Genomic DNA, 13026 nt, shown 5'->3' on the forward strand with positions numbered 1-13026 from the left:
GTTCTCTGGGCTCAACAGTCCTGCGTGGGAACAGCAATTGATTTTAGTTACTGCTGCTAAAATCATACTCCTCTTTTAAACAGAACTCTTCATCCCTTTCTGTTTTAGATAAATAGTACAACCGGTACTATTTTAAAATAACAAACTCTTGATAGTAGAATAAAAAACTACAACTAAACACCACATACTCTTCACCATCTCCGTGGAGATGCTACTTGTTCAGAGCGGCAAAGAGAATGACTGGGGGGGGCGGAGCCTGAGGAGGGGCTATATGGACAGCTTTTGCTGTGCTCTTTGCCATTTCCTGTTGGGGAAGAGAATATTCCCACAAGTAATGGATGACGCCGTGGACCGGACACACCAATGTTGGAGAAACATGTGTTTCTTTATTTTTAAAGGAGAATCTAAATACCAGTTTTCACGTCTGTAACATCTTTGGTTTTTGAGGTATAGGTATCCTCATAAATTAGTCCCCCCCCTTTTGACCCCCCTAAAGTGGATTTTGTGGAAATGGTAAAAGGCGTTTCTCTATTTTTCAAGAATATAAATACCATGTCTGTAACATTATTGTTGAGATATAGGTATCTTCATAAAAAAATTCACCCCCCTTTTTCACCCCATAGGGACGTAATTTCCAAAAATCCTTCCTTAGTGGGTACCTACGTCATAAAAACAGCGTACCTTCCAAATATTACATTCCTAGGTTAAATGGTTTGAGCTGGGCTTTGACGAGTCAGTCAGGACACCTTTTATATATATATATAGATAGATAGATAATATTCATATATTTCTATAATTATGTTGCTAGTTTTACTCAAAAGGGAACAGCTGCAGCTTCACTGGCTACACGGCTGTACTGTTACTTTTTATATTTTAACATGCACATTGGGTGCACAAGTAGGTGAGAATGCATGCTTGCATTATATATTCCAATTGCAGCACTGGTTGATGAAAAATATCCATCACAGTACAATAAAAGCCCATAGGCAGCGGGCGATCGGGCTGCAGGTACAGGCGCCTTCAAAGTTAAATATTTAAAATGTTATCATTCAATTTTTTTATACCAACTTTGCTGTTAAACAACTATAATTCCATATAATCTATCTGCATTCCAGTTGTGGAGAATTTTGGTTTTATAAGAACAGCACATTCTTGCACTCTGTCAAAGCCATTTGTTACGATAATTCTGTTTTATCGGGAGATAACAAAAAAAAAAAAAAAAGACAAAAGCAAAAGTTTAGGTCAAGGTGAGTTTATTGTCCATACATCATACGTAATACCTTCCAAAACACATTTCATGAATCCTCCTTTTAAAACTAGTCAAATAACAGTTAATAAGAACAACTTAACACTGAACAGACAAGACCTTGTAATATGTAATAAGAACTACATGGTATCAGCCTTATCCACCATACAAATCTTACATACTTTCTAAAATGCACATTAATTTTAACATTATTTGTGACTACACTTTCTATCTTCCCATGACCATATAATCGTCCACACCTTTTAAAAGAACATTGTGAGAGAATAACAATGACTTGATATGGCATCACACTTGATTAAAGCCAAAAAAAAAAAAAAAAAGAGAAAATTGTGCAACTGAGTGATTGAGGTACATGGTGGAAAAAAATTCCACTGGCCAATTAAAATTGGGGCACATTCAAAAAGCTATTTAGAAAGAGGGCCAGCAGCATTACCTAGCATCTTTATAGCAATATTTGGTTTTATGTACAAACCTTCCTGATAACACATTTTAAGTAAATCAGGTAGACTTACAAAAGGCTTTTATTTCTTTTACTTAATAAAAATATTACATCATGCTATAAGGCTTATTGGTCCAACTGATTTTAATTATGGTGGTCAATCAGCTTCTGAATATCATGAAATAAATATATTCAAATAAATGGCATATGACTATTCTTTGGACAACTTATTAAACGGACAATCACATGCAGGAAGTGATGAGCTGTATCTATGTCATTAGGAGAAACATTTTGGGTACTAAAGCACATAGTATGTTCAGTAAATATAAGCTAGGCAGTGTATCTTTTACTTTTATACGCAATTATGTAAAATTAAGTGCTTTAGTGATGATCAAATGATTCTCTTCTGTTGATACACATCCACGTTTTTCCCCTACACAGTACTGTCTCAGCATGACCAAGATTAAAAGCCCACTAGTTTCCCTATGATTTATACAATTCTTATGTCCAAAGAAAATCCATCATCATCTCCAATGGGAGTTTTATGGATCGGTGACATACTTATTTCCATCGCATTACCAATGCTATAGATGCCAATTAAAATAAAATAGAAACATCCAAGGCAAACTCTAACCATATTTAATTTACATATATTGAACTTTGGAATTCCTGTTACGTTTATCACTCCAGTTACAAAAAAAAAATCAAGTTGCTAAGAATAAAACATAGAAGCATAAACCCAGCCACTAATAAATATTAGTTGTATTCATTCCAAATGATACGCATGAAGCTTTGGGGAATGGGTCTTTCATTTGAAGCAGCAGTATACGTTAGCAGTTCAACTTTAGTCCTACAATTTAAGAGGTTTCAGGCTTTGGCAACTTGTATAAAATACTTATATAAAACAACATGGTTTTATTTTATTTATTTTTTTATTATTTTTCTTTTTAATTAAACACATTTCCATTTCTAAGCAATTACCACAAACGAGTAGCACATTCTCAACTTCCTAAATCCGCAATCTGCATCCTACTGGTTAGTAGAACACAGACAAAAGCAACTGGATAGTAATCCCTTGTTCCTACTGGCTTGAGGCCAACCCACATGGGCTTCATCCCAAACATGCCCGAGGATGAAAAAAATACTTTACCTTACTGGAGAAATCAACAAGACAGTTAAACTATTTTGTTGCTTTCATGTGGATTACTGTAAATCCACAAAGCCTAGGCATTTCCTGGCACCTAGAATAATACCTTTTAATTCCAGAACACTTCTCTAGGATAATCACAGTAAGTGACATTTATGCTGCCACCACTGGGATTAAAACCTGGCACTATTCTTTTGGCAATCTGATAAGTGTGATAGACTGCAGGGGGGGGGGGTATTCTTATTATAAATAGTAGGTATGCAAGAAGAGACACAGATGAACTTGCTCACGATCATACAAACACTAAGGTGCATAAACACCACCAATGCAAACACAGAGCCATAATATTTATGTGTTCTCTTTTTATTTAGCAAGACTGGATTCTTTGTGGGTTGTCTAGCAGCTGGTTCATAGCTTAATACTTTTTAAGCATATAACTATGAATGATTGTAATCCAGAAATGCAAAAAGTGGCTCCTAATTTAAATTATTACTAAAGAAACCTTCAGACTTGCATTATACTCACTGCAATGCCATATCATTATCAGAGTTTTTCTAAGCCTAAAGGCAATTCTATATGCTAATAATCATGCTGTTGTATACACATCTGTTATTCCCTTAATTCCTAAAACTAGAATATAACTTTTTTTTCCTAATTGTGATAATGACAATCTTTACTGAACCTTTGACCCTTACATATGGTAATAAATAATTCTAGCACATGTATGCTGCTGCTAAACATTTTTTTCCACCATGACAAAAAAAAAAAAAAAAAATAATAATTAAAAATAAAAATCATAAGCCAAACATGAAGCCTGATTTTTTTTTTTCAAACAACTTAAAGCAGCATTTAAATTCAGGATGGGATTATTAAACTTCTCCTAAAAAAATTAACATTCTGCAAAAGGTAATAGATCTCTACTTACTTTGAAAGGTTCTCCAATCCACTTTCAACATGTACATTTTGTAATACATTAGTCATCATCTGGTAATTAGACTCACCAAGTTTAACTATCAGCCTGTGACAACAGCTTTTATTAGCTGTTTCAAGAGATATGTTTTGTAACTGCTTATTTCACAGAAAAACAAAGGGATATGAAAGGGACACATTAGCTTTAATGTGCCACTTCTATTACACAAACAACACGGTTATTGCATAAATGATGCTGTTTGTTTCATGTTTGCTAAATATATATTAAAGCATTCCAAAGCTGAGCCTCTTAATTCTGCCCCTTTAGGGCTAGATTATGAGTGGTACGCTAACTGTAGCGCTCAAACGATACAGGGTATTTCCCGACTTTTTGCATGCGACAAATAGCGTGCGTATTACGAGTTGAAAGTAAGCGTGTTCGCTCGAGCACAATTGAATTTAATACACGTCAGGTTAGCTCTAGTTAACAGTTATGCACGACAAAACAATTGCACAAAACACATCAAAGATACATTTAACAGTACAGTTACACTCATATTAACCCTGATATAACTTTTTAATGCAATTTTTTTTATAAAATAATTTTTAAGGGCTCAAAGATATGAGGTCTCAGGTGTTAGAAAATAATAATAAGAAAAAAAGGCTTGCAAAGGGCTTTAACACAGAGATATAAATATATATACACACATATATGTGGTTACATATGTATTTAAGTATTTGTGTATTACTGTATATGTTCTGTACATATTTCACCTTCCAATATCCTTCACTTAAAGGATAATGTACTATGTATTGTAAATGCACAGTCTGAAAAGCATTTTTACTTTGAAGAACCTCCGTTTCTTTCATATTGGCTATGTATTGTAAATACATATTTCTATATATATATATCTATATAAACCTATACCAGTATATCTATTCCTATAGATACTGTATGTATTTTACATGAGCAGTATCAGATACTCCTGTCGGGTTAGCGCAGGAGTATAGATGTTACTTTTTCTTAAGTTTGCGCTATTCATTGACTTTTGGGGGAGAATAGGTTGTCAGGTTTTGCGCACACATAAATGTTTTACTTTCAACTTGTAATACAAGCGCAACCTGGTATGCGCAAAAAGCGTCCATCTAGTGATGTTAATGCTCGAGTGGAAGGGCAATATAGAACTCCACTCGTAATCTAGCCTTTAATCAGGTACTTTCGCTTTTGTTACATAACTTCACCCTGTATAGTTAGAAGCTGCAGAAATTAGCAACATGACTGAACTGCTCAGGTGATTCAGTCTGATTGGATGCATTGCGAAAAGTTATGTAATAGAAAATTGAATAAAGAGTGCTGTAGGCTAGTTACATTAAAGGGCCAAATGTTTAAACACTTGAAAGTGATGCAGCATAGCTGTAAAAAGCTGACTAGAAAATATCACCTGAACATTTCTATGTAAAAAAGAAAGATATTTTACCTCGAAAGTTCCTCAGTAGCCACCTCCCATTGTAAAGGATTTCTAAGCAGCATATCAGTATGTCTGTCCCGGGACAACTGAAGGGATGAGCTTCATGAAATCTCATGAGTTAAGTCAAATCTCATGAGATCACAGTAAGAGTTCATGACCTCAGCACTGCTGATGCCGATTGGCTGCTGTTCATTTCTTCATTTTTTTATTTACCTGCAGCTGGGAGCAGCTGAGTATAACTTTTTACACAGAACTAACTCTGCTGAGCTGAGGAAATTGTGAGGTAAAATATCTTCCTTTTTTACATAGAGATGCTCAGGTGATATTTTCCTGTCAGCTTTTTATAGTTATACTGCATCAGTTTCAAGTGATTTAGCATATGAGTATTATGTCCCTTTAAGCTTGTTTATTTATGAAGCAAACATGCTAAAAGCTCTTATTCTGCTAAAACAAAGTTTTTAAAACAGTGCAACACATTAAATGTAATGCATCAATTGCACATCCCTTTATTAAAATGATGTATTAATACTTAGCGCTGTTGAATATTGCAGCATGTTCATTCCCTGCATTCCCAAACATGAAATGATGCAGTAAATTATTTCCCGTTTAAACTGAAAAGGGGAAGCCAAGCAACAAAGTGAAAAAACAGACTCCAGCTGGCTTTACACAAAGCATAACACTCCCATCCAAGAGGAAAACTGTAAAAGTGTGAGGTATTGTGAAAATGGAAACCATTTCTGTGTCCAGTAAATCTGAGGTAAATTTACCATTTTTGCAGATTGTGATGAGGAAGAAAAAGTCATTAACACGCTAATAGAAAACCTGTACAAGGGCATTTCCAGTAAATCAAAAGTACTCATATCTCAACCATCTACTTCAGGATTGGAAATTTAAGCAGTAAAATAATATATTATAAAAATGTTTATAAAATAGCAGCACACTCAGTGAAACAATACAGCTAAGTACTGTTAATGTGAATAAGAATGAAACAAAATCATAGCTCCTTAGCAGCGCAAACAAATTTAAAAAATATATATAAAAAAATAATAATTACATACATATATATATATATATATATATATATATATATATATATATATATATAATTACTCAATCCTTTTTAACTTCTAGCCAAACTATGGCAAATCCCCATTTAGCAAATTGTTTTACAAATGACAATGCTTTGTTACACGTGTCTTTGTATTTGAAAATTCAGAACTATTTTTTTTTTAACCCAACAGCTTAATTCAATTTTCATAGACTTGTGCAAGAAATAAAGCTGCACCAGCTCAAAAATAATAATAATAATAATTAAAAAAAAATCTAAATGCCTGATTGCTGGAGCAACTACAAAAATAAGGAAAAAAAATATTCAAGTACACTGGTACATATCGGACATACAACAAAACTCTGAAATCTTGATGTTTACCAGCTATAGTATAACAATATGTAAAATAAGCTGCATGCAGGTGCAATAAAAACCTATAATCTGTGACACCCGCACGTAATGCCAGTCCCTCTGGCAGCGTAAAAGTTAAGATCCTTCAGGGTCATAAAAAAATAATAATCATAAATCATGTCTGTTTTCTTTTTTGTTATGTATCCGGAATGTTGTATAAGGAATGTTGTCCAAGGCAGGTGTTGAAAGGTCCAGCAACACCATATATTGAAATAGATGTATTTGGCAGTGGGGGTGTGGAGGTTAGAAAAGCTGCATGCTATTTGCTCCAAATAATTTTCATAAACCATTTCATTTATCCCTTAGGAACAATTTCAAAGTGCTTTTTTCGAATGAAATGGTTTACAATAATGCTTAACTGCAAACCAGGAATAATACAGAGTATTTGTTAGGGGATTTTTTTTATGGCATTCAATAAGAATCAACAGGAGTTGCACTTTCTAGTACATACATTTGCACACTAGCTAACTCCAAATCCAACACAGAAAATTGTGTACTACATTCCTAAAGAGCCTATTAAAGTTACATTCATTCATTTGAATTGGTCCACAGTTGATTAAACAGGATCATTTCATTTAATCGTATCCTAGTACTTAGGAGAAATAAACCATATTTGAAAATAGGGAGTAAAAACAAAAATAATATTAATAATAATAAAAAAAAAAACCTGCCTTAGGCTTGCAAAAATAAAGCATCTTCTTTCTTCGGTAGCAGCTACCATAGACAGCAAGAGTAAACAAAACTAAACAAAAGATTCTGAAAGCACCTCTATATAGATAACAATCAAAAAAGAGACATCCCCAATAATCATATAATCCAAAAACTTTTGAATCAATTTAGGGATTTCTTCTTGCATTGCCCTCTAGAATCCATTAGTCTATTGCTTTGCAATCTAAAAATCAACTTATAAAAACGCACACACGAGCACTTCCATTCGGAAACTTAAGAAGGGGTGTATGCAACTACATTATAATGTAAAAAAGTATATCTAAGTTGATCCCACAAAATGCAGGTTTACAATAATCTAGCTATGGTTTATGCTTTTATAAGCACTTATTTTAACAATATAGAATATAACAGCAATTATCAAATATATTGTGGGATTCCCTTCTAAAGGACATCACAGGCAACAAACACTTTTCTTTTTTTAATTATTCAGTTTTTTTGTTTTTTTTCCATATTTAAAATAGCTTTAAATATTTTACTAAGTGGGAGCAGATAAAAAGGCTTTGTTCTAAAAATAAAGAACAAGAAAGACTGTTGACGTGGGACTCCTCACAGGTTGATATCTCTCACGTCTGTGGGAGTGCTGGCCTGATCCAGTTCATCCACTGTCTTGGATGTGCTGCTCTGCTGAGACTGTGTTCTGTTTTGTCTAAGGCTGCTGAGTAGCACTGATTCAATCTGTTCCTGACAAGCTTTAAGGCAATCCTGAGAAAAAAAAAAAGGTTGTCACATTAGTAAAAGCACAAAAACCCCCAAAAACATTCCACTGCAAATACAAAAACAAAAAATGTCCAAACAAATGCACATATATTACATCATTACCTGGAAAAACAGGTGATGTAAAAATAACTTTCTATAGGACCTTGTTTATCACTACTAAATGAGCATGTGTATTCAGGCAATAACACTGTTTTTAAACCGTTTTATTGTTTATGGTGGGTTATTGTTACTATAATCATTTATTTGTAAAGCACGAACAAACTGCACAGCAGTGAACACGTGACCCACTGCTCTCCACGGAAATTTTTGCCAGCCGGGTGGCATTAATAAAGTAGCTAGGTGGGAGCAGTGTAATACTTTGTAACAGTATAACATTTTTGATATACAAAGCACAAATTTATTATCAGCCGGGTGGTGTGCCCATTAAAAAGGTCCAGGCGAGAATACTGTTAACAACACTGATTCATAATAAAAAGTACAGAATCATAAAACATATTAATACAAGAGCAGGATGCCCCTACACCAAAGATAAATTTTGACATCTTTAATCGATGCAACATCTACAACCATAAAATAAAGAAACCAGTATCTGCAGTTTAATGTTATTTTGTTTAGAATGAATTGGTACTTGTGTTGTGGAATCTTATTGCAAAGTTTTTTTGTTTTGTTTTTAAAAAAAATATATTTAAAGTTGGCAAAATAAATAATAAAAACAAAATGTATGCTTACCTGATAAATGTATTTATTTATTGACACGGTGAGTCCACAGAATCAGCAATTACTGTTGGAAATATCACTCCTGGCCAGCGGGAGGAGGCAAAGAGCACCACAGCAAAGCTGTCAAGTATCACTTCCCTTCCCACAACCCCCCGTCATTCGACCAAAGGAAAAGGAGAGAAAGGAAATAACACAAGGTGTAAAGGTGCCTGAGGTTTATATAAATAAAATTGTCTGAAAATAAGGGCGGGCCGTAGATTCACTGTGTCAAGAAATAAATACATTTATCAGGTAAGCAAAAATTTTGTTTTCTTTCTTAAGACACGGTGAGTCCACAGAATCAGAAATTACTGTTGGGATTCAATACCCAAGCTAGAGGACACAGATGAATAGTGAGGGACAAGACAGGTAACCTAAACAGAAGGCACCACTGCTTGAAGAACCTTTCTCCCAAAAGAAGCCTCAGCTGAGGCAAAAGTATCAAATTTATAGAATTTAGAAAAAGTGTGCAAAGAAGACCAAGTCACAGCCTTGCAAATCTGTTCCGCAGAGGCCTCATTCTTGAAGGCCCAGGGAGAAGAAACAGCCCTAGTGGAATGAGCTGTAATTCTCAGGAAGCTGCTGTCCAGCAGTCTCATAGGCCATACGAATAACACTACTCAACCATAGAGAAAGAGAAGTAGCAGTAGCTTTCTGGACCTTACGTTTCCCAGAATAGCAAACAATGCAGAAGACTGACTGACTAAAATCCTTTGACGCCTGCAAATAGAATTTAAGAGCCCGCACAACATCAAGTTGTGCAACAAACGTTCCTTATGAGAAGGATTAGGACAAAGAGAAAGAACAACAATTTCATGATTAATATTTCTGTCCGAAACAACCTTAGGAAGAAAACCAAACATGGTACGAAGAACTGCCTTATCTGCATGAAATATGAGATAAGGATAGTCACACTGCAAATCAGGGTTCAGAAACCCTTCGAGCAGAAGAAATAGCAGTAAGAAACAAAACTTTCCAAGATAACTTAATATCTATGGAATGCAAAGGCTCAAACGGAGCCTGTTGCAAAACTTTAAGAACAAGGTTAAGATTTCAAGGTGGAGCAACAGATTTAAACACAGGGCCTGACAAAAGGATTGTACATCCGGCATGTCCGCCAGAAGCTTGTGCAACAAAATAGTTCGAGCAGAAATCTGACCCTTGAGGGTACTGACAGACCACCCCTTCTCCAGGCCTTACTGGAGAAAAGATAAGATTATTGGAATCCTGACTCTACTCCAAGAGAATCCTTTAGACCTACACCAATAAAGATATTTATGCCATATCTAATGGTAAATCTTTCTAGTGACAGGCTTACAAGCGTGAATCATGGTCTCAATGACCGATTTGGAAAATCCACGCTTAGCTAAAATTAAGCGTTCAATCTCCAAGAAGCCAGCTTCAGAGAAACGAGATTTGGATGAAGGGCCCCTGAAGTAGAAGGTCCTTTCTCAGAGGGAGTCTCCACGGAGGTAGAGACAACATTTTTACTAGATCTGCATACCAGATCCTGCGAGGCTACGCAGGAGCTATTAGAATCACAGACTCTCTCTCCTGCTTGACCCGAGGGATGACTCGTTGAAGGTAAGCAAACAGAGGAAAGAGATTTGCCAACCTGAAGTTCTAAGGAACTGCCAGAGCATCTACCAAAAGGCCTGAGGATCTCTCAACCTCGAACCGTACTTTGGGAGCTTGGTGTTCTGACGAGACGCCATCAGATCCAATTCCGGCAACCCTAACCCTACTCAAATTATTTAAATCTACTATTAAAAATTACTAAGTTACAACAAAATAACAACTAAGTTACACAAAATAAAAAACACTTACACAAAATAAATGATCAAATATTTAAACTAATTACACCTAATCTAATAGCCCTATGAAAATAACCCTCCCCCCCAAAAAATAAAAAAAAACCTAGCCTACACTAAACTAACAATGGAACTTAAAAAGGGCCTTTTGCGGGGCATTACCCCAAAGAAATCAGCTCTTTTACCTGTAAATAAAAATACAAATACCCCCCCAACAGTAAAACCCACCACCCACACAATCAACCCCCCAAATAAAAACCTATCTAAAAAACCTAAGCTCCCCATTGCCCTGAAAAGGGCATTTGGATGGGCATTGCCCTTAAAAGTCCCTAACCTAAAATTAAAACCCACCCAATAAACCCTTAAAAAAAAACTAACACTAACCCCCGAAGATCCACTTACAGTTTTTGAAGACCGGACATCCATCCTCAGCGAAGCCGGCAGAAGGCTTCATCCAAGCGGGCCGAAGTCTTCATCCAAACCGGCAAAAGTCCAGACGGCATCTTCTATTTTCATCCGGCGCGGAGCGGCTCCATCTTCAAGACATCCGGCGCGGAGTATCCTCTTCTTACGACGTCTTCTAAAGAATTAAGTGTCCCTTTAAATGACGTCAGCCAATAGGAATTAAGGTGGAAAAAAAAATCCTATTGAGCTTTCATCCTATTGGCTGATCCAATCAGCCAATAGGATTAGGGACTTTGGGTAAAGAAAAAGAGCTAAATGCCCTTTTAAGGGCAATGCCCATCCAAATGCCCTTTTCAGGGCAATGAGGAGCTTAGGTTTTTTAGATAGGTTTTCATTTGGGGGGTTGGTTGTGTGGGTGGTGGGTTTTACTGTTGGGGGGTATTAATATTTTTATTTACAGGTAAAAGAGCTGATTTCTTTGGGGCAATGCCCCACAAAAGGCACTTTTAAGGGCCATTGGTAGTTTAGTGTAGGCTAGCGTTTTTTTTTATTTTGGGGTGGCTTTTTTTATTTTCATAGGGCTATTAGATTAGGTGTAATTAGTTTATATATTTGATAATTTATTTTTTATTTTGTGTAACAGTGTTTTTTATTTTGTGCAACTTAGTTATTTTTCTGTGACTTAGTCATTTTTAATAGTAGATTTAAATAATTTGAGTAGGGTTAGGGGTTTAAATATGTAATATAGTTGATTTAATTGTTAGTTTAATGTAATTTTAGCATAATAGTTAGGGTAGGTTAATTAATAGTTTAATATAGTTTATTTCAATTCTAAAGGTAAGTTAATTTATTATAAGATAGGGATGAGTTAATATTTAATGTAAAATTAGCAGGTTGTTAGGTTTAGGTGATAATAGCTTAATTTAGTTTATGGCGATGTGTGGGGCTGGTGGTTTATTGGTTAATAGGTTTAGTACGTGGTAGTTATGTGGGAGGCCAGAGATTTAGGGGTTAATACATTTATTTAGTTGCAACGGGGTCCGGGAGCAGCGGTATAGGGGTTAAGAACTTTATTTAGTTGCAGTGGGCTTGGGGAGCAGCGGGATAGGGGTTAATACATTTATTTAGTAGCGGCAGGATAGGGGTTAATATATTTATTAAGTTGCGGTGGTGTTGGGGGCGGCGGATTAGGGGTATTAAAGTTGCAGTGGGCTCAGTGAGCGGAGGGATAGGGGTTAATAACTTTATTGGAGTTGCAGTGGGCTCCGGGAGCAGGGGGATAGGGGTTAATACCTTTATTAAAGTTGTGGCGGGGTCCGGAAGCAGCTGGATAAGGGTTAAACATTTTAGTATAGTGCCGGTTTTTAGTAACAGGGTATAAATAAAGTAGAAAAAAAGCCGAATAGCAGCGAGAACGATGACTGTTAGTTAACAACAGTCCGCTGCTCATCGCCCCGTACTTGGGGGTGAGCTTTTTTTTAATAAATATGGAGAGCGTATTCAGGTCCGCGGCCACAATGTTAGGCGAGCGTATTAGTCCCGGCGAAAGCAGCACATTCATCCTCAGTATATCTATCTTTAATATTAAACACACATACATATAGATATTTTTTATTTGCAAATAAAAATAACATTTTCTTCTAAGCAAAGTAGTATTTCTATTAAAAAACATTCATTTTGTTTAAAAGGCATATTGTATATGTCAAGGTGTACTTAGAAGGGCTCAAAAGGTGTGTATATATTTGTGTGTGTGTGCACCCCCGAGTAGTCTATTGAAAAACTTCCAGATGTTAAAACGGCTGAGTCTTTTGCTTGTGCACAAACTTTTTACTTTCAACTTGTCATATGAGCGCTACCATGAGAGAATATTTTTGAATTTAATATCCCTTTAAATAAGCTATATAGATTGATAAAAAAA

The 13026-nt window shown here is 35.6% G+C and overlaps 1 protein-coding gene across 1 annotated transcript in view; it reads right to left on the bottom strand.

Annotated features, from left to right (window-relative positions):
- Positions 1–1236: 1236 nt before the first annotated feature.
- The window catches only part of CCND2 (cyclin D2), a 73923-nt gene continuing 62133 nt past the window's right edge, over positions 1237–13026 (bottom strand). The window contains exon 5 of the mRNA XM_053718744.1: positions 1237–8121. Within this exon, the coding sequence (XP_053574719.1) occupies positions 7966–8121 (156 nt within the window). The 3' untranslated portion in view covers positions 1237–7965. The remainder of the gene's footprint in view (positions 8122–13026) is intronic.

This window comes from Bombina bombina, chromosome 6, assembly GCF_027579735.1.
Source record: "Bombina bombina isolate aBomBom1 chromosome 6, aBomBom1.pri, whole genome shotgun sequence".
Taxonomy (NCBI): Eukaryota; Metazoa; Chordata; class Amphibia; order Anura; family Bombinatoridae; genus Bombina; species Bombina bombina.